General features: G+C 38.9%; 1 protein-coding gene across 13 annotated transcripts in view; it reads left to right on the forward strand.

Moving 5' to 3' along the window:
* The window catches only part of PDE4D (phosphodiesterase 4D), a 1300895-nt gene that overhangs the window by 1056893 nt on the left and 217345 nt on the right, over window positions 1–26657 (forward strand). For 12 of the 13 annotated variants that reach the window (XM_044224245.1, XM_044224282.1, XM_044224263.1 and 9 more), the window contains one exon: window positions 21490–21681. In XM_044224245.1, coding sequence (XP_044080180.1) covers window positions 21490–21681 — 192 coding nt within the window. Of the gene's footprint in view, window positions 1–21489; window positions 21686–26657 lie in introns of those variants that run through there. The other variant, XM_044224351.1, reaches the window with a different exon arrangement.

A 26657-nucleotide genomic window follows, 5' to 3' on the forward strand; every position in this document is an offset into this window, starting at 1 on the left:
GACAAATTTTTAAAAATCTTTAAAAAAAAAAAAAGACCATCTTATCAAACTATCAAAGAAATAGATGGGATATTCAGGTATAGTTAAAGGGGAAAGAATAAAAAGAGAATTAACATTTACTAATGTATCATTTTGAAAACACTGTGTTGGTGCTTTTACATTCATTAACCTGTTTTTGTTTTCTAAATGTGAGTGTTGTATACTACATTTCAACTAGTGTGGAATCTCCAGCTCAGGTTCTCTAAGTACCTTTGCTTAAGGTCCCAGGACTGGCAAGGAACAGAGCTTGTTCAAATCCAGATATGATTCCAAAGCCCATGTGGTTTCTGTTAAGATAGGATACTTTAGGGGAACTAAATAACATCTGGGGACTAGTTTCGATTAGCTGTATCTGTTTTTTGAGTAAGGGATCTAGAGAAGGGGCCCTAGGGAAGCACTAAAGTGTATGGATAAAAACATGAACTTCAGGCCGGTTACTTAACCCCTCTGAGCACGGTTTCTTTACCCAACATAGTAGTAAGAATCAAATGAGACGATGGATATGAAATGCCAAGAATAGTATGTTCTCTCTTATAATTATGTACTATATTATAGTCTTATCCTTAAACAAAGTCCCAGAGAATAAGAGCAGTAAGTGTTCCTGTGGGCAGTGAACTGCCCACGTGAGGACTGTGTGGGAGGGCTAGCTGCTAGGCTATCAGCTCTCATTCTGCTGGGGAAGGCAGCAGCCAAGAGTAAGGTTAAGGAGAGTTTGACAGATAGGTCTCCATTGAGGAGACCTTCCAACAAAGTAATCACTGTTACCAAAGCTAAGAAAGATGTTAAAGACCACAGTTTCTCCCAGGGCCACCAGCTGAAGTTTGAAGCCTTCAGAAGAAAGTGTGGGTATATCCATACGCAACAGTTGCAGCTCTGGTACTTATACCCCATGCAGTAGATTTGAATGCTGGGCTCCCAAAATTTTTGGTGTCTTTTACCAAACGCAACTCCAGCAAGGAGATGGTAAAAACCCTTCTTCTGTGGTTCCTTTTCCCTGTTTGCCTTTACTTAAACAGTATTTATTTTGGTAACAGGAATACCTGGCTTTCCAGAAGGAACTTAATCTCCACCATTCCAAAGATAACTTCTCTGAGGTAATCTCAACATCAGTAGAGGATACAAAACATTATCTCTATGCAATAAATAGCTCAGGCTTCTAGTTACTCTCAAGGACACAAATCTCACATTACTGACCATCTTATGGTCAAAAATACCTTTGCTTTTACTTCACACTATATGCAAGAGTGGAAAATAAGCGGGATCATGGTATTTTGCTTGGTAGTATTTTGGCAGTTTTACAGTTTTTAACTATTTTGAAACATGTATCAGACTTCTCAGGTGAAGTAGAGCTTTTGCTATAGTATTCAAAAGGGATAACTCTGATTCAGAGGAACCGTTTCCAAAGTACGGCACCCCTTTCTCCTAGTTTTTTCTCTTGGGTAGTGGAGCTGGGGCAAGGAAGAGGCAGATTTTGTTATTTCAGATGACAGACTCAACGGCAGTAACAACAAAAGTCAAATGACTTGTTTTTCCTACTTCATTCATAAATCCTTGAGAACCGATACTCCATTGTATTTAAGTACAAAACACACACTCACTCCCATTTCTTTTTTCTATAGATTTGTGAGCTCAAACCTATTGCCCGAATACTCATGTGATTACATTATTTAGTCATCCAACTGGACACGACAAGTTTTTAGTGTTACTTTTGTTCCCAGTTTACAGAGAAGTTATCGGTCTATTTGGCTGAGAAACACAAAGGACAAATATTCTCTCCTTACGCTAAGCTAAGTGATTTTCTGTGACACAGGAAGTAGTCAATGTTTACAGAATCCTGGTCACATGCCAGGACTGTAAATCTGCTTTCTAAATACTGTTTTCCCTATTTTGTGGAAGAAGAAACTGAGGCATGGAGAGGTCGAATAACTTGGCCAAACTCACAGAGTTAATAAGGAAAGAGAGTCAAATCTGGAACCCGGACAGCCCAGACCATCTATTCTTAACCCTCAGGATATAGTGCCTTGTACTGTTGTCTGAAGAGGAAAGGTGAAATTCTCAGAAACTGGTTATCCTCCACAGGTAGGCATATGCATATGACTCAAACACAACTGTCGAATGACTGCCTCTCATACGAAGTAAACAATCTGGCACATAATGAGTACTTACTCTGTACATGGCCTGGAGAAAATGCATTTCAGATTTTATATTACTAAGTTCACACGCCCACACGTGTGCACGCGCGTGCACGCACACACGCACGCACAAGTTCAGCTTTATTGTATGCAGTTCTGTTTCCACATGCCATAGATGAGAAACAGAAGCTCAGGCATATTAAGTAAGTTGTCCAACATTTTCCAGTTAACAAGTGGCAGGTTCAAGCTGCAAAGAAATTCTCTGTCACCAAAGTCTATTATTTTCCCACTGTACCATGATGCCTCTTCTCCCCTTTTGTTCAACTTCATCTTTTAATATGCATTTTTGGAGCATCTACTGTCTGCTAGTGTCTTGTTAGGTGGTATAGGGAAAGCACAAGACTTAAATTCATAGCATCAAGTTTCAAATCCCAGCTCCATTATTAACTAGCAAGTCATTCGATTCTCTGGGTTGCAATATCATCATTCATAAAATAGGGGTGACAATAAAATGCCTTCCGTAGATATATTTTTGTGAGCAAATAAAATAATGGATGCAAAAGCATTTGGTAAATAGTAAAGCATTACATAAATGTTATTTCTATTACGATGATTAAAGTAAGTGGTATGTAGCCACCTAACCTGAAATAGCTGGCCTGGGGCAGTTGATAAGGGGAGAAAGGTTTCTGAAGCTAGTTGCAATATCCCAAGATAAGGCTTTATTGAGAACTAAGAAAGATGTTTGGAATTGCAGGAGCAGGAACTGAACACATGTTAGCATCAGTTTAGTACATCTGGAGCTTTGAAGAATAGGCAGGATTTAACAGGTAGAAATGGTGGGAATCAGATGAAACTTCATCATGTGTAAAATGTACTCCAGATCTGAGAAGAATATCAGCAAAAGAGAGACAGAGCTGAGATTCGGAGGAGGTTGGTTTCAGATTTTAAAGTAATTTAATATTGTGATAAAGAATTTTTATCTTAAAAAAAAAAGAATTGTAATCTTCTTTTGTAGTTTGATTAGCTACAAGAGTAGTTATTCAAGGAATCAACATAACATATTTTCTCACCACTTCAACTTATCTTTCTTCTCCTTCGTTCCCTCCCTCCCTTCCTTTTTCCTTTCCCTTCTTTTTCTTACTTCCATTGAACTACAGTACTGCCCCCCCCCAACTTTTCCATGGGGAAAACATTCCAAGCCTTCCAGTGGATGCCTGAAACTGCAGATGATACCAAACCCTACATACACTTTTTTTTTTCCCTATACATACAAACTTATGACAAAGTTTAGATTTATAAATTAAGCATTGTAAGGGACAAGCAAGATAATAAAATAGAACAATTATAACAGTATCATTGTTATGTGAATAAGTTATGTGAATGTGGTCTCTCTCTCTCTCTCTCTCAAAATGTCTTATTACACTGTACTCATCCTTATTCTTCTGTGATGATATGAGAAAATAAATTGGCTATGTGACAGGATGAAGTAAGGTGAATGACATTGTGACATCACATTAGGCTACTGTTAACCTTCTGATGATACGTCAAATGGGGGATCATCTGCTTCCAGGCTCTGGTTGACCCTGGGTAACTGAAACTATAGATAGAGAAACCATGGATAAGTGGGGCAACGGACATAGAAAATCCTGAGAGCAGTGTGGAGAAGGGTACAGAGCAATAGGACATGTGAGCAGGGACCCTGCCTAGGAAGTCGGTGTGATATTTTGGTTAAGAACAGCTTTGGATCTGAATTCTTTGTCCCAAGTGAGCACAGGGTACAGGAATAGGAGTTCAGCGCTGTGCAGTTGAAAACAGGAATAAAGCTCAAAGGGGCCTTATGGACAAACTGGTGTTCCTAATTTGACAACACATCAAATCGCTTGGACAGCTTTCTAAAAATAGAGTCCTGGGTCCAACTCCATATATACTGACTCAAGAGTATTCAAGAGGAGGCCTCAGAAACTTTATTTTTTTAAAAAAGGTTATTACTAGTAAATTATTTTATTTAGCATGTGTGCTTGCAGGTGCATGTAAGTGGAAGGTGGACAGAGGAAGAAGGAAAGAGAGAACCTCAAGCAGCCTCCCCTGCTGTGCACAGACTTGTTGCTGTGAGGTTTAGTCTCAGGACCCTGAGATCAGGACTCGAGCCACAATCAAGAGTGAGGTGTGTTATTAACCAACTAAGCCACCCAGGTGCCCTGGAATCTGTATTTTCAAGTCTTTCTTGAGTAGTGTGCAGATCAGTAATTGAGAATGACTGATAGTCATTCTCTTTATGTTATTTGAAATTATTGAATCCCACAAAACTAAAGAGTTGTCAAAAGTCAAGTTGCGCCAACGTCACAACTAGTTGATACAGGAGTTAGAACTCAGACTCAGGGCTATCCATTCCCAGCTCAGTGCTATGGCCCAGGGTCAGTTCTTACCTTTCTATTAGAAAGAAATACATTCCTTTTTTCCCCCTCAAAAATTCCTTAGAGTAAGAAATAGGAACATCTTTGTTTGGCAAAGCTCATCTGTGATGTATTTAAATAAGTTTAACCACATTGTTGTTTGTTCGTCCTCCCCTGAGTATTATTAAACATTAACCAAAGGGGTAAGGCGTCACAGTGTTGCTAAGATGATTAACAAGGTAACCAAAGTGGAGGACCCTTACTATAAACTCTCTTAAGATTTTGTCACACTATTATTTAGAGACCTGTAAACACATCCATTCATTTCAGCAAAATGTCACATTCTACGCAAAGGTTTTGAACATTGTGCTCAAGGCAGCTAGATAATATCTCACAGTGAGTTCTAATAGGGGACATTAAAATAAGAATTTGTCTTTGTTTCAAGCTTTATGAAATTAAAACTAATCCAATTGTTTAATCTTCCATTGAAATCTTTAATGAAAAGATCAGAAGATTTGGGGTTGAATTATAACACAGTCACTTAAATCAGTGAGACTCTGGGCAAACCGTTGCCCTCCTTCCTGAGTCTCAATTTCCTCTTTGCAAAGGAGGATAAGAATCCACATCCCCACCACCCCCCCAGCCCCACTGCCAAGTGCCCAGGGTGAACGCCACTGAACAATGGCTATGAAAGGGCTTTAGAAACACCATGGGACTATGCCAGAAGCACAGAAGGGAAAGGCCTTCAGGAGGAATTCCTTTGTTTCCCCCAGGACAGGACATCATAGTCCAGCTTGTAATTAGAGACACAGCTGGAGCTCATGGACAAGGGAAATGGCTAAAGCACCCACAGTTCCCTGAGAGATGATTTTCCTGCTGCCTGAAGGACCAACTACATTAGCGGCAAACATGATATCCAAACTAATTACACTCCAAGTTTAAAGGCAAGGGGGAGGAAAACTTTTCTTTTCTTCCCTTCTAGGTTTTTTGGCTGACCTAATAATAATAAATTGACTTAAGACAGATTAACAGGAAGGGGCGCCTGGGTGGCTCAGTGGGTTAAGCCGCTGCCTTTGGTTCAGGTCATGATCTCAGGGTCCTGGGATCGAGTCCCGCATCGGGCTCTCTGCTCAGCAGGGAGCCTGCTTCCCTCTCTCTTTCTCTGCCTGCCTCTCCATCTACTTGTGATTTCTCTCTGTCAAATAAATAAATAAAATCTTAAAAAAAAAAGATAGATTAACAGGAAAAATACAAATTTAATTTTGCCCATAAAGGAGCCTCCTATAGTCACAGAAGGGTCAAAGAGAAACAGTTGAGGCTTATATGCCATCCTGACCTCAGAAGGAGGCTGTAGGAATTTGGGGCTTCAAAGGGAACGAAGACAATCCACAGGAAGATGAGAAGAACAAATGTTTGCTCTGCCGTGCAGGTGTCTTTCCGATGTAGAAAACTGTCTTTGGTTATAGCTCTCTTCTTGGTATAGACTCCCAATCTACATTTTATTATTTTTTTTATTTATTTTTTTTAGATGCTTAAGGGGGAGGTTAAAAGCTCCTCTTGAGTCTGGTAGGCCTTAATTACTAAAATAATCCACATGCCAAAGTGGCACTTTCTGGGGCAAACCACTCTGAACCCCACCAAAAGACAAGTGTTTGAAGAAGCCAAGAGCAGAAAATCATAAACATGGCTCGGGGTTTTTTTCCCCCTCTTGTCAAATTTAATTTCCAGTTCTAAGTTTTATAGGAAAAGATAAAGAAAGGTTAAAAAAACAACAACAACACATTTTAAGGTTTTGTTTTAAAGTTCTAAAGTTAGGAAAAAAGCAAGAAAGATACACACACTGAATAAATGCTTGTACTCCAATTTGGATTTCATGGAGTACAGGCATCTCTAGACCTATTTTCAACATGTGGTCAAAATTAAAATTTCAAAGTTAGCAAAGTATATAGTCATGTTTGGGTTTTTTTTTATTCTAAACTAAGTTTAAAAAACCGACATCTATTCTTTTTTAGACCTCTTAGTAGTTTAATATGTGAAAAAGAAAATTTATTTTATAAAATTTATTTTCTATAAACATAAATTTCAAATCAAATTATCTAGCAGTGTGCTTATTTATATAGGCAGGCTGGAGATAGAGGTTCTATTCACATATTTCACTATGGTGGTACAATGTAGTACTAAATATTTTACAGGCCAGGAATCAAAACATTTACAGTTCCTATTAAATACTATATTTAAAATTCTGGAATAACCATTTATAGCCAGTTAGAGAAATCTTTGCTTGGGTGAAAGACTGCCCCATTATTACAGATGGCCCTGTTTATACTGTCCTTAGAGCTCTGCGTACCATTTTGGACTCCTTGTTAAAAGTATGGATAAGTCTTGGGACACCTGGGTGGCCCAGTCTGTTAAGCATCTGACTCTTGGTTTCCACATAGGTTATGATCTTGGGTTGTGAGAAGGAGCCCCATGTGGGGCTCTAGGCTCAGCACTCAGCATGGAGTCTACTTAAGATTGTCTCTTCCTCTCCTCCTATCAATCTGTCCCAAAAAAGTTCATGCTCACTCTGCTCTCTCTCAAAAAAAAAAAAAAAACACATATCTTTTTTTTTTCTTTTTAATAGAGGTATAATTGATGTATAACATTAAATTAGTTTCAGGCATACAACATAATGATTCAATATTTACATATACTGCACAGTGATCACCACAATACATCTCATTACTGTCCATCACCACACAAAATTACAAAAAGAAATTTTTTTCTTGTGATGAGAAATGTTAAGATTTATTCTTTTGGTAACTTTCAAGTATGGGCTATAATGTTATTGATTATAGTCACCATGCTGTACATTACATTCCCATGATTTATTTATAATTGTTGACTTCTTTCAGTTGACCCCTTTCACTCATTTCACCTATCCCAAATAAGTGTTAAGTCATTTTTTAAAGTTTTTTTTTTTTTTTTAATTTTAATTCTAGTAGAGAAGCATGACTTTAAAAAAGTCATTTTTTTAGGGGCGCCTGGGTGGCTCAGTGGGTTAAGCCACTGCCTTTGGCTCAGTTCATGATCTCAGGGTCCTGGGATCGAGTCCCGCATCTGGCTCTCTGCTCAGCAGGGAGCCTGCTTCCCTCTCACTCTGCCTGCCTCTCCATCTACTTGTGATTTCTCTCTGTCAAATAAATAAATAAAAAATCTTAAAAAAAAATAAATAAAAATTAAAAAGTCATTTTTAAAAAATGAGTATAAATGGGAAATAATCCAAAACTGGAAGCCAGCATTATACCGAAAAAAGTCTATAAAGGAGAAAAAAACCAAAATACACACAGTTGAGTATCAGAGTCCATCCAGAAAATGGGCAAGTTGGCAGAAATGGATGACTATATGACAGATGTTTGGAATATATAATTGCATGAAAATGAAAGGAATTTTAATGGCTGAGAAAGGAAAATTTAACTTTTTTTCAAAAACATAGTTAACGTCAGAGCAAAGAGGTCGCAATAACATTGCTTTCTAACTTGAAATGAATTGACAAGAGGTCAAATGTGTTTAGAAAATAGCCATGCATTTCTCTTAGCTATGGACTTGGCAAATCAAGGATTTATGAAGAGCCTCACCATGAATTTGGTTGTCCTGAGAGAAGAAAGTCCCATTTTAATTTAGAAGCAGAAACTCACTGCAGCTACTAGTCCTGTGCCTTCTCAGTCAACTTCATTCTTCCCCAACGGTATGTGGCACTAGTAGATGGCTGATGAATATTTGCAGAATGGAGAGACTCATTTCTGTGACATATTCCATCACCTTCGAAGTGTGTTGGTTGGTTGAGTTTGACCTCTAAAGGAGACAACAAAATGCTTGCTCAACCAGAAATACATTGAAGCTTAGTGAAGGAAACCAAAAACTGAACTCCACTCCATTATTTCAGAAGCTCTGTAGCCAGGAGAATGCCTCAGGTAATTTCTTTTCCTTCCTCTGGAGAAGTACATCTGACTCTAGTTAGTCTAAGAGTTCAGAACAGGAAGGTCTTTAGGCATCTGATTCAACTCACTACATTCCCATCCTGAAGAACTAACTCAGCCCTTATTTCTTGCAAATGAGCTACACAGTAGTACAGAGTAGTTCTGTTCTAGATTCGGATAAGATATGACATAGTCCTAGAATTTTTTTCCCACAGACTCTGGCCCATACTCCTAGAAATGTACACATTCAGAAAGGCATTTTGGTCCAGAATCCCACTCTAAATAACGCAAGTCTAGCTGGATCTGGTACTTGAGAGACCTCATTGACTCAAGTGGAGCATGGCTCCAAATCCTGAGGGAAACAGATTCCTTTCTTCCAGTATCTCTTCTTTTTTTTTTTTTTTTCCCAGTATCTCTTCTGATTCAGAGACACATTCATGTGTCAGCTTATGCTTGAACTGATTCTTTCCAGCTTTTCTGATTAGCATCAAGACAGAACAGAAATGGGCTGGCTTTTGCTCTTTACAGAACAAAGAACTGTGTGTAATAATTATAAACTTATTCTCTAACACTCAAACACATGGATGATAAGAAATGTCTTCATGAAATCATGTATAACCAAGTATGTATAACCAAAGGAGGTCAATGGGAGTGGGGAACCTAACGAAGTTTGAAAAATGATAGAATTAGAGCTAGTAGGTTTCACTTTGGCCTGTGTGAGGAACTTTTTTTAGTCCAGAGGTAGATCAAATGTGGAATGTTGGACAGTTTTACTTTCAGAACTGCTAATTTAGTTTGGTGCAGTGTAGGTTCTTAGAATTTACTATGCTAACATATGAAACACCCAAATCAAGTGTCTTAAAAAAATAAGTCTGACTTTCAAATCACTGTCTCGGATGGGGCTTCGGGGGCAGGGCAGCTCTTCTTAATTTCATTCAGGTGCCAGGATCCTCCAATCCTGTGTTTCTTAACAGTTCTTCACGGCTTCAGCACTCCTGGCATGCAGATGGCTGGAGAAAGAGCCCATAGATGAGTGTGTGGGAGGAGTAGTGAGTCCTGAAAGTGGCATACAGTATTTCTGTTCACATTCATGTGGCCAAATCTAATTGCAAAAGAAGCGTGGAAAGGACAACTTCTCGTATGCCCAGGAACAAGCAGAGAATGGAATTTGGCTTACAGCAAGCAGAATTTGCCACATTCACAGTCCTGATGATTGAATTCTATGCTTTTCCAAGATTGTTTTGACTTTAATCAGGATTATATAAAAACCATTTCAAGGAAATATAAAAAATATCTTTATTCTTCAAAATCATTGTTGAAGCAGATCCTACAGCTTTTTGCCTGTGCACCCCAATGTCTTTAAATCTTTAAAGGATAATTTGTCAGCATGTACCATTCACCCAGTTTAAGAACTCACAAAGGAAAGCTAATTTCAGTGTGCCTGTAAAGCAATGAGCTGTGTGCTATTAGGTGTGAGCATTTTATTCTCTGTTACACATTTTTAAAGAATTGTAGAAGAGAGTGCTTGTTTATGATCATGATAGGGTAATATTCTTATAATTACTTTACCCTGGTGGAATAGAAGCAATGATGTCAAATTCAGGTCCCACAGCTCTCTGAATCCCTTCTCTGTTCTCTTCTACCCCCATCAAAGTGGAAAAGTCCATCTGTTTGGATCATTGAGGTTGGAAACGGAGTAATATCACTTCTCCAAAATAGATTTAATAGTATGGCTGGTAAATTGTTTCCTGACCTGTTTGAGGGAGAGTCCAGACCCAGAGAAAAACATGGTGTCTGAGTTTTTGTATCCATTAGGGGAAAAAAATCAGATTTAGGTTGTGTTTTTAAAGGCAATTCTAGTAGAACTATTATAGTTTTTGTTTTCAGTTATAATCTTGCCGAGACTTAATGTACTTCACTTATTATATTTTAAATGATAAGTATTTTCACAAAGGATTTATATTTGCAAATTAATTTTTGACAAGTCTAAATACATGAATAGCTAGGAATGAGACTAGACTAAACTCCATTTTAAAAGCCCACCCCTCAAAAAGATAATCAAACTGTCTGTGAGACAGGTATGGTTTAAAGAACATCCCTCTTCAAACCTTCAAAGTGATTCTCATACCCTGCCTGGTGGAATCACTCCCAACTCCCCCAGGACAGCTGATAATCACTCATCTGGGAAAATGCACATGTGCAAGTAGCAAGAAAGATTCTGAAAAATAGGAGTAAGCTTTGAAAATTTGAGCAATAATTACATCAATATATAAATAGGAAAAGAGGATGAAGAAAAAATAACCTCTAAAATAGCTCATCTTTTATGAAAAAAATATGGTACTACATTTCCCATTTCAGTCATTCTTTGTTTTTTCCTGTCCTCTCCTGCTCTATCATTGCCTCGATTGAATATCAGCTGGGAAACTAATGGACATTAAGCTCAGAGCCGCTCACTGGCGGGGTCCTTTCTGGGTTTTGGGAGGGAGGGGTGTTGGAGCTTTACATAGTAATAGGTTCTGTAAAATTTGCAAAAGGAAGATTTTTTTTTTTTTGGTATTATTTTTTTCAAGGCAGACTCTCAAAACGTTATAACTTTCATGTACCACAAAACCTGGATCCTGCTCCTGACTCTATGGCTGCATTGGTGGTCAGACAGAAAGATATTTGATATAACTCATATTAAAATGCCTTTTGGGGATGCATGGTTGGCTCAGTTGGTTAAGCATCTGCCTTCGGCTCAGGTCTTGATCTTGGGGTCCTGGGATCAAACCCCATGTCAGGCTCCCTGCTCAGCAGGGAATCTATTTCTTCTCCCTCTCCCTCTGCCCTGCCTCCAGCCACCACCCCCTCCAGGCTCTTGCTCTCTCTCTCTCTCATATAAATAAAATCTTAAATAAATAAATAAAAATAAAATAAATAAATAAATAAAATGCTTTCTAACACCCTAGCCTTTTAAATGCCTTTACAGATAATTTCTTTAAGAGAACTAATCAATCACATTGATTGGTAGAATTCTTTCTTTTATTTTTGTTTTTAAAGGTTTTATTTATTTGACAGAGAGATCACATGTAGGCAGAGAGGCAGGCAGAGGGGGAGGGGAAGTAGGCTCCCTGCTGATCAGAGAGCCTTTTGCAGGCTTGATCCCAGGACCCTGAGATCATGACCAGAGCTGAAGGCAGAGGCTTAACCCATGAGCCACCTAGGTGCCCTGGATTCTTTCTTTTAAAAAGAGACTGATTCCTAGCCAAAGATAAAAATAAAAATAAAGTGCATTTGAAGAGAGCCACATAGGTAACCATGATAAATAATGAGGATATGATGAATAGTGTTGGATCTAAAGATATTAATTTCATTCATAATACAGATATTTCTTGAGCAACTACTATGTGCCAGACATTATTTTAGGTACTGGAGATCCATTAATGACCAAAGTAAATAAAAACCTTTGCCTTTATAGAGGTTACATTCTAATGGAGAGAATAAGATAAACAAACTAAGTAAATAAAGCTTATCAGAGCCTGATAAATGCTATAGAGAAAAAAAAATAAGAGAAAGAAGCTAGAAAAGGCTAGCAGATTAGAATAGGAACTTTTTTTTTTTCTGGAAATTTAATTTTTTTTCCAGCATTACATTCACATAAAACATGGTGTATGTTTAAGGTTTACAGTACAATGATTTTATATATATTTACTACTTTTTTATATATAAAATTATTACCAACATAAGGTTAGTTAGCACATTCATTACTTCACATAGTAACAACTTATTATGTGTGTGTGTGTGTGTATGCTGAGAGCTTCTAAAATTTACTCTTAACAATCTTCTAATATCTAATACAGTATTAACTTTTATAGTCACTATGTTGTACATTACAATCCTGCACTTTCTCATCTTATAACTGGAAGTTTGTAGCTTTTAACCACCTTCACTATTTCCCCTACCCTTCCCTCTGCCCTTGGCAACTACCAGTGTGTTCTTTATATCTGTGACGTGTTTTTTTGTTCTCTTTGTTTTGTTTTGTTTTTTTAAGAGTCCACATATGTGATCATATAGTATTTCACTCTTTCTTTCTTATTTATTTCACTTAACATAATGCCCTCAAATTTCATCCATATTGTTGTAAAGGGCAGGATTTCCTCCTTTTTTATAGCTGAATAATATTCCATTGTTTTATCCATTCATGGTTGATAGACACTTTGGTTGTTTACAGGATTTGACTATTATAAATAATGCTTCAGTGAACGTGGGGGCACAGGGATCTCTTCAAAATAGTGATTTCATTTCCTTTGGATCTATACCCAGAAGTGAGAATGCTGGATCACATATGGTAGTTCCATTTTTAATTTCTTCAGGAACCTCCAAGCTGTTTTCCATCGTGGCAACACCAGTTGATATTCCCACCAACAGTGCACCATGGTTCCTCCCACTAGGAGGCTAGAAAAGGCTAGGAGATTAGGGTGACAATTGTCAGTAGAATAGCCTAGAAATAGCTCTTCATGAAGGTGACATTGAGCAGGTGTCTAGGGAGGCAGAGGGAACTCCCAAGTGCAAAGGCCCTGAGGATGGGCTGCTCAAATGTGTTCAAAGAACTGTCAGGCAGCTAAGAGATTGAGGCAGAGGGAGCAAGGGGAACGAGATACAGGATAAGATTAGAGAGGCCTCAGGGAGCCAGATCTCTCCTAGAATGCCATGAGCCACTGTGAGGACATAGTAGTTACTATTAATAAAATAGGAAGCTGCTAGAGAATGGCAAGCTGGGGTTGCAAGGATCTGAGGATATGTTAGCAGTATCCCTCTGTCTGCTGCACAGAGAATAAGTGTGTGTGTGGCAGAAGTAAAGGGCACGCTATTAAAAAAATAGTATTGCTCTGTGGGCTTATCAAAGCGGTCTTGGTTGCTCTGAATCACAGAAAAATAAATACAGAAACCCCCTCACTTCCACCTGGTTAACATGACACTGTTCCTCTTTGGGCTTGCGCTTGCCAAAGCCGAGTTTGAGGAAAAGTGCATTTTGGAAAAATCACAGCTTAGAAGTGGTCTCAGAGAGCTACAGGTTGACAGTGACCCATTACGGGCAATGCAAGGAAAGTAAAACCGAGCAAAACTTGGCAGGACTGCCTCTGATGCTCAGGTCTTCCCTGCTTTCCCAGTCCCCTCCATACTCTCCATGTGAGATCAGCAAATGAAAACGGGTGGCAGGGACGCCTGGGTGGCGCAGTTGGTTGGACGACTGCCTCCGGCTCAGGGCGTGATCCTGGAGTCCCGGGATCGAGTCCCACATCGGGCTCCCACCTCCATGGGGAGTCTGCTTTGCTCTCTGACCTTCTCCTCGCTCATGCTCTCTCTCACTGTCTCTCTCTCAAATAAATAAATAAAATCTTAAAAAAAAAAAAAAAAAAAAAAAAAAAAAAAAAAAAAAAGAAAACGGGTGGCAGGGGAAACATGTGCACGCTTACTTGTTTCACTCACAATCACAGAGAAGCCTGAATAACTTTTTAAATATAAATTCAGGGCCACTAATAACAATGAAAGTGGACGTGCCCCGTTATCAGCCGTCTATCAGGTTAAATCTGTATTTATGACTTGGACTGTTTGTTATTTGTAGAGAATTGCTGCCAACAGAGGGCTCAGCCCACACCTGCAGGTTTTGCCTCTGACTCACACCGCCCCCTGCTTCCACGTGAGGACCTGTTCGAGATCCTTGGCTAAGCAGAATCTCATTTAAGAAGAGATTCCTTTAAAATGATCATTGAAAAATCTCCTATAAACCTCAAGGAAAACAATTCTTGGTTTGGATTTTTAAAAAATGTTAGAAGCAACAAACATTTTCCAGAAAACTTGGCCTTTTGCCATCCCTTTCAGCAAAAATCTACTGTCTAAATCCAGCTTGTCCCTTCTGGCTTCCAATCCAAACATTAAATGTATGCTGTCATTTTCATCTGGAATCTTTTTTATTGTCCTGTGTCACTTGGGGGTGTCATCGACAAGTCATAAACAAATGATGTGTAATTCCAGAGATCACTTGATATTTTTACTCATAAATAACCATACACCTTTCACCTTTGCGCCAAGCATTTGTTTATAAAAAATGATCTGTGAAAACAAAGGGTGAAATCTTCCTTTCTTAAATACTAATCCTTGGCGCAAATATAAGTGTGAGGCAAACTAGCAATGCATACCATCCTTTAACTGTATAATCCACCACAGTGGCCAAATACTATGTCCTGCCGGGGTGTCCTATTTAAATTTGAGATGCAGTCTTTGATTGATTGGAAAAGAGGGCTTTTTGCTACAGACTCATTTCCATAGATAATCTGAGCTAAGTAAATATTAAAAGGGGAATTTTCAGAAGGGGGATTTCTTTACTCCAAAGCTCTTTGACCTGTAGGGAGATCTCAAATGGGAAATACCTCTGGCATTAATTGGAAACAGGTTTCATAGTCTTTTGGTATTGATAATAATGGATAAAATATTTATCATAAAGAGAAAAAATATTTAAAACTGATTATCCAGCTCCGGTTACAGTGACATTGAGCTTGAAGATGAACCAACCCCGGCGGCCTCCCTCTCCACCCTCCCCCTGCCCCCTGCAAGTGAATTGGATTCCAGTGTAGAGCCAACAGCATGGGCTGCAGTATACATGGGAGAGTCTGGCATAGGAAGAAAACAGTAATGTCTTTGTGATTCGAGGTCCCCCAAGTATACCCAGTGACTGGAGGCCTGAGGTCTGAAGGACTGTTTCTGCTCATTATAGTCTCATTATATTCGGCTGGAACCCCACCCAGGTTGTTGGAACCTCATGCCCTCCACAGTTCCTAGCAGGAAATGGTGCTTTCTCCTCAGTGAGGAATATCTTGACAAAAATCAGCTGTCTCCACCCTCTCCCCAGATGTTATCACACTGGAATCATGGAGTTGGGTGGAGACAACAGCAGCTAAAGCTGGAAGAGGGATCTGGCTGCCGAGTTTCTCACCTCACTGCTTCCTTGTGTTTGATTCAGGTGGTTTGGCTGCCCCACCCTCCCGGTTCCCTTCTTCTCTTGTCTCTTCCTTTAGGTTCTTCCCAAAACAGTGTGTTCAGGCACAGAGAATGACCTAGAAGGAAAGTCCCCCTCAACGATAAAGGGCAATAACAATAAAAATGACCATAGCTGCTAAATACTGGGAGGGTCCTGCCACCAGGCAATGTGCTATGCTTTCCAAATGTTTTCTCTTCTAATCTCTTTCGCCGCCCTGGAGCTGGGCACTGGAATTACTCTTATCAGAACTGGGGGCTTAGAGAGGTACAGTAACTTGACCAAGAGCATGCAACCAGAAAGTGGCAGAACCAGGATTTGAAATTTAACCCACTTTTTCTCTCTCCCAAGTGAATGTTTTAACAGGAACATTTTGGGTCTCTCCTTACCCCCAGCAGGGAGCAGGAAGATCTTTATCATCAACACACCGGTGTTCTTAATACACAGTGACAGAGGCAGCTCTCAGATGCTCCCGGCATTAATGGGGACTTCCAGGGTTCCCACCAGCATACAGCTTTCAGCAGCCGCTAGTTCTCCCTGGGTTCTTCCCATGGGAGCTCTTCACAGATGCTTTGATAATGGGACATCTGTTGTAGGGGCTTCCAGCAGTTTCTCCCCTGGAGTCTTCATGTTTCTCAACCTCCTTCAGGCTCCAGCTTAGAGATGCAAGGTCCTGAGGGTCAGGCTACATGAGGTGAGCTGCTTACCCAGCACAATCAGGACCATGGCTCAGAGGAAAGCCCAAATCATGGCCAAGAAGAGAGGCAAAATGTCTCAACCAGAAGCAGGGTTGAACATCAGGACAAAAGATGGGAAATGACTCCAAGCAAATAATTGCAAGATCAGGAGACCCTGATCTGTGGTAGCAGTGGAGGAAGTTGAAGGAAAGGTGGGTCAGGATAAGTCATTCCACCCACAGGGGATAGTGTGGAGAGATAGGGAACAGTTGGGTTGATTGGTTGGTTTGTCTGTTATCTGTTTGGTTTCTGTGTGGAATGAGGACCACAAAAAAGGACGGGCCTGTGGAGGAAGTGGTCTGAGTAGTGCTAGTACACATGGCCCTTAACAGTTCGATAGTGGGAGGTCACCTGATCATCACTTTTCCTGCCCCTTCACGGGGTGCCATCCACAACTGCATCGGTGTTTCTCCACAGATGCCTTCTGGGTGAAAGGCAGCTCCATTAGGGAATATATGTATCCTTGAACTGCATGAAGGACAGCAAACAGGTAGAATAATAAAGCATCTCACTTAGTTCCATTTGCTAAGACCTTCCGCAGACCCACCGACTGCCCTTATTCCAAATGAACTCTTGAGCTCTATAAAGAAGTCCATAAGATGGGTTAAAGCAGACATTCTTTTACACCTTACTGTTGTCTTCATAACTGGAAAAATAGGAAAGGTGGAAAATTCCAAAATGTGGGGACTCATAAAGGCAGAGTCTCAGAATTAGGCTTGACATGCAAGATCTGTAAGTTAATGATACTTATATATGAATGATCCTTTCAAATAGTTAACATTTGAAGTTCCATCGAGGGGAGGAAGCTAAAAGATACTCTTGTACTTTTCTAATGGTTAGTAGATGGCTTTGCAGTAGAGACAGACACAGTGATCATTCTCCCAGACTCTGGAATCAAGACAGCTTGAGTTTAAAACCTACCTGCAAACTGCATAGCCTTGAACACATTACTTAACATGGAACCACTACTCCGTGACTCAGATTATTCATTTGTCAAGTGGAAAATATAATGCCTACTTCAGAGGGTTATTGTGGGGATTCAATGAGGTAATGTATGTAAGGCACAGAGCACAAGATCTGGCTCATGGAAAGTGTTCCAGAAGTTTTACTGTCATTATTATCATTATGATTACTGTTACCACCATCATCATTATTATTCTCCCCAATTCTTCCATTACTTTCCCAAGCTTCTGCTAATCTTTTACTTAGACTCTATCTCTTTGGCCGTGAGTCACGAGAAGATTCGTTACATGAAAATGTTTGCCAAAGAGTGTACTTAAGAAGTTCAAGGTTGGTCTCTTTGGTTCAAGTATCTAAGGTTAGGGTTAAACTTCACTGCCTTCTTGTTTTATTAATAACGACTTGACATGGACTGTTTATAAAGTTGTGTTTGAAAAATAAGTATTTTATGTGAACCCACCTATATTTTCAGCCTAAATTAACTCCCAGTTAATTTACTATTCACTGAGAGAAGCAGTACTGCCTTGATTTGTCCCAAACCTGACTTCCTCAAGGAAGCTCCTTAGTTCTAATTTTTGAACAAAAGAGCATCTCAAGTTTTTTTTGTTTTTGTTTTGTTTTAAATAAAAATAAATGATAAAACACCAGGGACCATTTCTTTTTTTATCATTCTCAATCTGTAAAGCTAATACTAATACTTACTAGTTAATATAATTGTACCAACCTTTGGTAATCACTTCCTACAGATTGTGAGGTTTTATTTTGGGTATAATGGTTATGGGGTTGTTTTCAGGAGTATAAAAAATAGTTTTGGCCTTTATTTACAGATGTTTCTTAAGGTGGTAGTCTCCATCTAGTGGACAAAATATTATATTACATCTTACATAGAAAAAGAACAAAGCCCCTATAATATCCCATACCAAGCATTTTATTGACTTATTAATAAATTTTTGGTTTTAATAAGTAGCACTATTATAAAGACTATTAAATATTTTAAGATACTTAGCACTATTTTTTCCCAAAACATACAGTGAAAAGTTTGAGAAGTTGCTTAACTTAATTGGAAAAATTGTAATAGTAAGAGAATTTACTGATTTGGGAGATGGTATTGGTATTACTCAGTTGAACTGAGAAAAACTAAACCAGGAGTCACTCCTGTATCTCTTATATTTCTACTTATGCATAGCAGTGAAATATATTTTACCTTTAAAACAGTAAAAGCACCTGAAGGGAAATAGACATAAACGTTCTTTTGGGTTCACATTAGGTCCTTCACATACTGAAAAGCTGCAATGACTGTGTCCCCAGAGAAGAAATCTCCCCTTTTTCTCTTCCTATTTAAAGGACTTTAGTGTCTTTCAGTTGAATACTAAATGCCTTCAAAAGCCCTCTTAAAATACTCTTAGGGGCGCCTAGGTGGCTCAGCGGGTTAAAGCCTCTGCCTTCGGCTCGGGTCATGATCTCAGGGTACTGGGATTGAGCCTCACATCAGGCTCTCTGCTCGGAGGGGAGCTTGCTTCCGCCTCTCTCTGTCTGCCTCTCTTCCTACTTGTGATCTCTCTCTCTGTGTCAAATAAATAAAATCTTAAAAAAAAATACTACTATTATATGAAAACTTCTTAGAAGTCTGGATTAAACCCAGCTTGGATTAATCTTATCACCTTTATTTTTGTATCTTAGTGTGCTCATTTAGAGGTGCTTAATAAGTGCTTATTTATTTAAGCATATCCAAGAAGAGCTTGCCTGAGGTCCTGAATAAATCTCTTGTGATCGGAGATCCTTTCCTCCCTCTGGCATTCTGCCCAAAGTCCCACATGCATGAAATTCCTTGTCCAGGGAAACAGATGTCCCCTGCTTGCATGTCACAGTTGCTAACATACATTTATGGTTTACTAATTATTCATTGTCACCCTCGGCCCGCAAGAACGACAACCAGCCTGGCATGGTGTTAATGCTTCGTCTCTTTATTTCGACAACTTTCTTAGCTTATATGTGTCAGGGTGACCAATAAGGGGCCAAACAATGGGGAGAGCCAATGAGAGTCCTGTTACTATGCTGATTAAATTTGAAACAGCCAATGACTATGTCCTCCTTTAGGCGGGCTTTACCAGAAAGTTAGTTGTTCACTTGCAGCGTATTTTGCTGGCAGTGAGCCAAGCGCCATCGTGTAATGGTGGGGACTTTCCCGGCCGGAGGTGGTCCCCGACAATTCATTAGAGCTGGAAGAGCTTCAGGAACAGTAGATGACTAAATCTCGTTAGCTCAGTAACTTTGGCCAATTAACTTTTTTTTTTTAAGTTTTTATTATTTTTTTTGTTTGAGAGAGAGAGAAACAGAGATAGTGAGAGAAGGCACAAGCAGGGAAGAGAAGGGAGAAGCAGGCTCCCTGCTGAGTGTGGCACTTGATCCCAGGACCCTGCCCAAGGCCAACCCTTAACTGACTGAGCCACCCAGGTGTCCCCAGTTAACTTTTCTAGGAGCTGGTATCCTGTCTATAAAACAAGTCTATTCAACTCGAAAACTTCTCATTGTCTTTGGTGACCAAATAAATACATCTATAAAGTGGTGCAATCCTTCAAAAATTTAAATTGGAAAATTTGTTTATGAATGGCCAAGTTAGGATATGAGTTTTTCTTTCTTTTTTTTATTAGATGGATTAATTTGGAGTTAGAATATGAGTTTTTCTTTTCCTTTTCTTTTTAACTAGATGGATTAATTTGGAGTCAGTGTTTCTTATTTAGTATAGACTCACAGGTGATTTATGAAACATCAAACCCTTCACTTCTACATTGGCCTCCAATCTTGGAATCATAATACTATTTATTAATAACGCCAATGGAGAAAATAAAAGAATGTTTTTAAATTAGTTAATAGTTTAAAGTCTGTAATGGGAAAAACACTGATAATAGCTAAACTTGAAATCATTTATTTATTTGTTCAACAAATTTTTAAACCACATACTTACTGGGCTATCTGAGCTTTTATAGTCCTCTCATAAGAACACATGAGACTTGACATTAATACTGGTTGATATATGACTAGAAAAGCTCTTTGTAGAAAGTTTATCTCAGTTATAAGGACTATGACATTAAGAACTGTGCATATGTGAGTTTGTCTTTTCCCACTTCTAAAGTCTGTGTTGCCCAGCACAATGTCTTCTAGTTATTCAGTCACCTACGCGAACTGCTTAGTAAAGGTTTCTGAGTTGCCATGTGAAGTGCTAAGAACACCCAGAGTCTCCATTCTCAGAGAACTCACAGTCTAGTAATAGAGACCAAGTGGTACACATTTTCAGTTTGTTGAAAATGTGAGTAGAGGGAAGTTGACTTGGGAGCACAGAGAAAGGCATCTCATAAAGGTAGAGTCTTCAAGGGTGAGCAACAATGAGGACATTGTTAGGTACTGATGGCCTGATTGAGACGAGGAGGTGGTGGTTCATTAAGTGGAACATAAAGTGGCTGATGGAAAAAGGTTGCAAGTTGAGGTTGGGAATATGGTTGTTATAGCTGAAAATGCAAAGTTCAGACTCTGTCAGTCTACCCAAGAAATTCGGACTTTATCCTGAGCAAAATAGTGAACTACTGAAGGGTTTTGAGCTGAGAAAGATCATGGTAAGATTTAAACTTTAGGAATACTCTCCACGAGGTACAGACTGGAAAATGGATTCAAGAGACTAACTTAAAGGCTCTATAATAATGTAGGTAGGAGTTGATGAAATCCTGAACTTAATATATTGGATTTGGGGATGGAGGGAAATGAATCCAGCATAAATTCATGTTTGGATGGGTGTAGGTGGGAAGGGGAGAGAGCCCAGGTTTCAGGAAGTGATGATGTTAGGCGTATTATGGAAACTTGTTGAATTGAACCCAAATCATTACAGGATTACTATGTATTTGTTCTTTTCCTAAAAGAAATTTAGTAGAACTATTCTTAGTAGAATGGTTCTTTAGTAGAATGTAGTAGAACTATTCTTTGCACAATGGTTCCTTTTAAACTCAAGTTTAGAGAGACACAATATAAACAAAAGTACCCTGATAAACAAAAGTACCCTAAACTGAAGGAAGGCAAGAATATGAAGTCATGTATCTCCTTTTTTTTTTTAAACTTTTGTGTGCTTTAATATTATCATTTCTTAATAGTGGATATCAGCTCTCAGTGTTCCCACTTTGACTTCCTGAACTGAAATCTCCCTTTACTATAATATCTGCAAGCAAGCATTCATAGCAATGTTATTCCTTCTCCTTCTTTTTACAGTTTTGATGTGGACAATGGCACATCTGCGGGACGGAGTCCCTTGGATCCCATGACCAGCCCAGGATCCGGGCTAATTCTCCAAGCAAACTTTGTCCACAGTCAGCGTCGCGAGTCTTTTCTGTATCGATCTGACAGCGATTATGACCTGTCTCCAAAGTCTATGTCCCGGAACTCCTCCATTGCCAGTGATATGTAAGTATAATGATGAGCAAAAGGAAGACGGAACTTCTATAGAAAATCAGGTACATTTATCTGGTCAGTTGGTGACATAATAAAACCAATGATATTTTTTTAACTGCATCATTCTCTATGTTTGAAAGAACAGTGAGTAAAATTACATAAGCTGAAGATAGGTGGTAGATTTAACTTGAGTACCTTGTCCCTCTTGAAAAGAAACATTTATTTTCCCAGAGAATACATTATCTGAGAAAAGTGAGAATTAAAATTTTAAAGGAAACATTTATACTTACAATATTAGCTTATATTCAGGACCTGAATTGTAGCTACCTAGCTACATGAACATTTTCTGATATTTCAAAATGCTTCAAACTCAGTTTGAAAACCGTATGATAGTAGACTGAATAGCAGCTTGGATATATCTCCGTGATGTACGGTATAGATGTTTGCACTGGTTTGCCATATCACTTGAGAGATATTTGGAGGGTTTTCCTAAATTTAACCAATTTTGGAATATTAATCACTAAAGGCAAGCATGGAAACATTGGGCAGATTTGAATGTCATTTAAGACATGGCACAGCTTGGAGAATAATTAAAACTGATAACAAAATTTGCAGATCCTATACAATGCATTGTTAACTCATTTTCTCAGAACACTCCATTTTTGTGTTTACTGTAGTGTTCATTAGTTTTCTGATTTCTGGAGGCTCCTAAATAGGAATGTACTCTTACTCAGTAGCTGTGCTATTATTTGTAACTCTGTCGTATAGTCTTTGTCTCCACTTTCCTCCTCTTGCATCTGGACGTTTGTTCAATAACACCATCTTTCATGACACCATCTCAAAAACTCAGTACAAGTTGCAATTCATCATATAGGAATTAGATGGTCTGGGGTCCCTGAGGGTCCAGTGTTATTCTTGGTTTGCCAACAGATGATCAACATATGCCTGATAGGTATAAATGAGGCTCTAGAAATGAAATTGTATTTTACCCATTTCTCGCAAGCTGTGGTTCTGGTTGTCATTTTATTAATAGTTCTAAGATCTTGATGGTATATTTTTTTTAGGAATTTTCATTCAGGCATTTTCTAAACTAAACTGCAGGCATTTTCATTCAAATACTGAGTTACTAAACTCCAATTTTGTAGCTACCTCTGTTTGAGGCCCTGCAGGAGATACAAGAAAACTACAAGACAGGGTTCTTCATCTCAGTTAACTAGTCATCTGATGGAATGACAGGTCTCAGTTCTAGTCATTCTGGGAAAGACGACATGTAAGCTCTAATGTGTGTCCCTGTGAGCTACCGGTACAATTGTCTCACCAGCTTCCTTTCATGAAGCACAGATCTAGACCACCTTTCCAAAAATGTTCAATCTACTTTTGCTTTTCTCTGCCTTTTTGACAATGAAACTTCTTCAGTCAGTTCTGGGTCTCCCCATCCTCCTGCCTCTATCCCACAGATCTACATCTGTTGTCTCTGGTTCCTTACCATGTTGTATTGCCTTGATATTCTGAAATCTATTTTCCATTCCTATTTACCTCAGAAGATCCATTAATTTAAGTAATATTTCTCAGTCACCCATTGGGTAGAAGGAATGGTGCTTGTCATTAGAGGAAATACAAGGTACATCTCATTTCCTGCCCTTCATCTCTATGTAGTCTCTCTTCCTTCCTGCTCACAAACCTCCCGTTCACCAGCATCTTTTGTTACCCTGCAACATATTTCCCCAAAGTATAGCCCCTTACCTCTAGTCTGTGCTTTGGAAAACTCTTCTCTATATGGGTTCAACTTTCAGCTTTCACCAGATGACATACTGTTCAGTATCTCTGGTGTCACAACCTGAGTTGAGCTCCAGATCAGTAGCACTTAAATACTTTCTGGGAATTTATATTTTCTAGTCAACTATTATTCTCATTATTGGTATATATCCATCATTAACTCAGTGTATAATGTGGGCAATGGTGTCCATTCTTCTTCACCCCAAAACAATGGCCCTTTTCCCAATGGCCCTGTCCTATGTTATTTTTGTCCCATATTCTCACCTTTTAAATTTGAGATATTCATTTACTCATTCACACAAAATGTAAACCTAGTGAGCAAATATGTTATATTCAAAGCTGCCAATCTGCAGATAGTAGAAGGGCTGACCTTTTAGACCATTATAATAAAAAATGGTGAGCACCGTCCTTGAGGCACACTCAAAATTATGGGAGTGGAGAGAGGAGAAGGACGGTTTGCCAGGCAGGGAAAGGCAACTAAGAGGGGCAACATTTGCATAATGTGAGGCCTAGAAAATCATGGCTCACTTAAATAGTGACAGTCTGGTTGATGTCAATAGTGAAATGTGGCAGGATAGAAAGAAGATTTGAATACAGTCTATGGGACCAGAGAGTCTCAGAGGTTTTTAGCAGGGATTTGTCATGCTCATATTCTTATTTTTGTTGCTTCTGATTATCCTGTTGTTAAATGATTATCGAGAGTGAAGGATCTATAGGCAAGTAGATCATTTTGAAATCTGTAGAAAAAAGTTTGGCTAAACATAATACAGGATCAGGTGAAGGATGGAGGTGGGATGAAGTTGGTCTGGTGGCAGGAGGCTTAGAAAATGGTGTGTGCAGGACGCCTGGGTGGCTCAGTTGGTTGGACGACTGCCTTCGCCTCAGGTCATGATCCCGGAGTCCCGGGATCGAGTCCCACATCGGACTCCCAGCTCCATGGGGAGTCTGCTTCACTCTCTGACCTTCTCCTCGCTCATGCTCTCTCTCACTGTCTCTCTCTCAAATAAATAAATAAAATCTTTTAAAAAAAAAAAAGAAAAAAGAAAATGGTGTGTGCTTGGGGGAGGGGGGCAGAGAGCCAAGGGGTAGGAAAATCAAAAAGAATGCTGAAGTTTTCACCCTGAACATGTAAGTGAGTGGTGACATTGACATGAGGAACACAGGATAGAGAGTGGACAACATGATGGCAGATAATGGATAATGAATTTGGGTTTTACCTGATGAGGATAGAACTCTGTGGAAAATGAGACTACAGTTAAAGGACAAGAACAGAGAACAAAAATGACTGTCCAGAGGATAAGGAGAAATTAGAAGAACCAGTTATCTTATGTAATTTCTAGGTTTGGGCTGACAGCCAAGTGAAGATAATAGAAATAGAAGCCCACTGGGTTGAGGGGTGAATCAAAGCAGAGATATCAGCAGATGCAAGCTTCTTTTTCAAAGTTGACAAGTTAAAGGGGGAGAGAGGACTAATGCTGCTTCAGGGAGAATTAAGTTCAAGGAAAATTTTCTTTGAATTCAGGACACATGAACTAAGGCAAGGAGGGGACATTAAATAAGGCACTGTAGCTGCTGACAAGAATAGACATCATGAGCTCAAGTAAAGGGATTAATTTTGGGAAAGACATAGACAAGTGATGTCATCTATTTTCTAAACTTTTAGTAAATTGATTCTTGGATATCAGTGTATAGATTATTTCTCTTAGACCCTCTACTAAAGATTAAATATTCCATGCATTTTATGAAAAGTCTCTATTTCATATTTAAGTGGTATTTTCTTTCCAAAGCAAACTTACAAGGGTGAGCTCATTTTTTCCCTATACCTAGTCAAGAGTTTCTTTATCTGATTGGATTCATAAGAATGACAAATTTAATCAGGCCTTGATACAACTCTATAAATTTTTGAAAAATAGTGTCTTGACATGTTCAGCTTTCTCATTCCCCTGGGTATTTACATTGGATCAATAAGATTATATGTTCCTGGAAAGCATACTTTCTGCCAGGAAGATCAAGTTTCTCTGAGAAGCAAGGTGAATAGAATAAATAATTGCCATGTTAGTCTTTAATCTGATAGTACACATACCTTCTATACATAAAGGATTATGCCTTCTCTTCATTTGACTCCACACGTGGCCACATGTAAACTTCTATTTTCTTATCTCACCTAGTTCCTGATAATACTAGGAAGATTATTCAGTGTCTGTAATTCAACTATCCTTTACAGGGAATGACATCATCATATATCTTAATCACTTTTGATGATTTTATATTTATTGTTCCAGTTAACGTTTCCATTGAGAATACCCCTTAGAAACCTCTAGTACAAATAATAGCAGTGAAGGTCCGTGATTATCTATGTGAATAAAATGTTTTGGAGAACTTTTAAATGCTCTTTAAGTTGAAATATAATTGTTTAATTTATTGAGAAAGTGAGATAGAAAATCATTGCTTCTTAATAGACAGGATGTCATCATCCTCTCTTCTATAAATAGATACTAGTTAAACAGTGGAGACGTCAGGAGAAAATAAGACTAATAATGGGCATAATAACCATCATTGGCTGTGTATGTCACCCTTCATTTGGCAAGTATTTCCACATCTGCAATCTGATACTTTGATATTTTGCATAGTCCTATGGATAGGAACTTCATTCTGTTTTATAATTAAGAGATCCAAGGTCCTTAGAGCTTAAACTTTTTTAAAAGCACGGCAAATATTTTGATCATTTCTAGAACATTATCTTGGTAATGCCATTATAAACAAAGTGCTGGGAACTGTTGTAGCACAAGCAGCTAAGAGATAGAAGTCTTGGGGCACCTGGGTGGCTCAGTGGGTTAAAGCCTCTGCCTTTGGCTCAGGTCATGATCCCAGGTCCTGGGATGGAGCCCCACATCAGGCTCTCTGCTCAGCAGGGAGCCGGCTTCCTCTTCTCTCTCTGCCTGCCTCTCTGCCTACTTGTGATCTCTGTCTGTCGAATAAATAAATAAATTAATTAAAAAAAAAAAAAGGAGTAGAAGTCTTTGTTGACCAAATGCCTTTGACCAAATGGATTATTTGACATTTTGAAAATTTGGCTTTTAATTATATTTTAAGAATAAAATTAGGGGTGCCTAGGTGGCTCAGTGCGTTAAAACCTCTGCCTTCAGCTCAGGTCATGATCCCAGGGTCCTGGGATGGAGCCTCACATCAGGCTCTCTGCTCAGTGGCGATCC

Source organism: Neovison vison, chromosome 1 (assembly GCF_020171115.1).
Source record: "Neovison vison isolate M4711 chromosome 1, ASM_NN_V1, whole genome shotgun sequence".
Lineage (NCBI taxonomy): Eukaryota > Metazoa > Chordata > Mammalia > Carnivora > Mustelidae > Neogale > Neogale vison.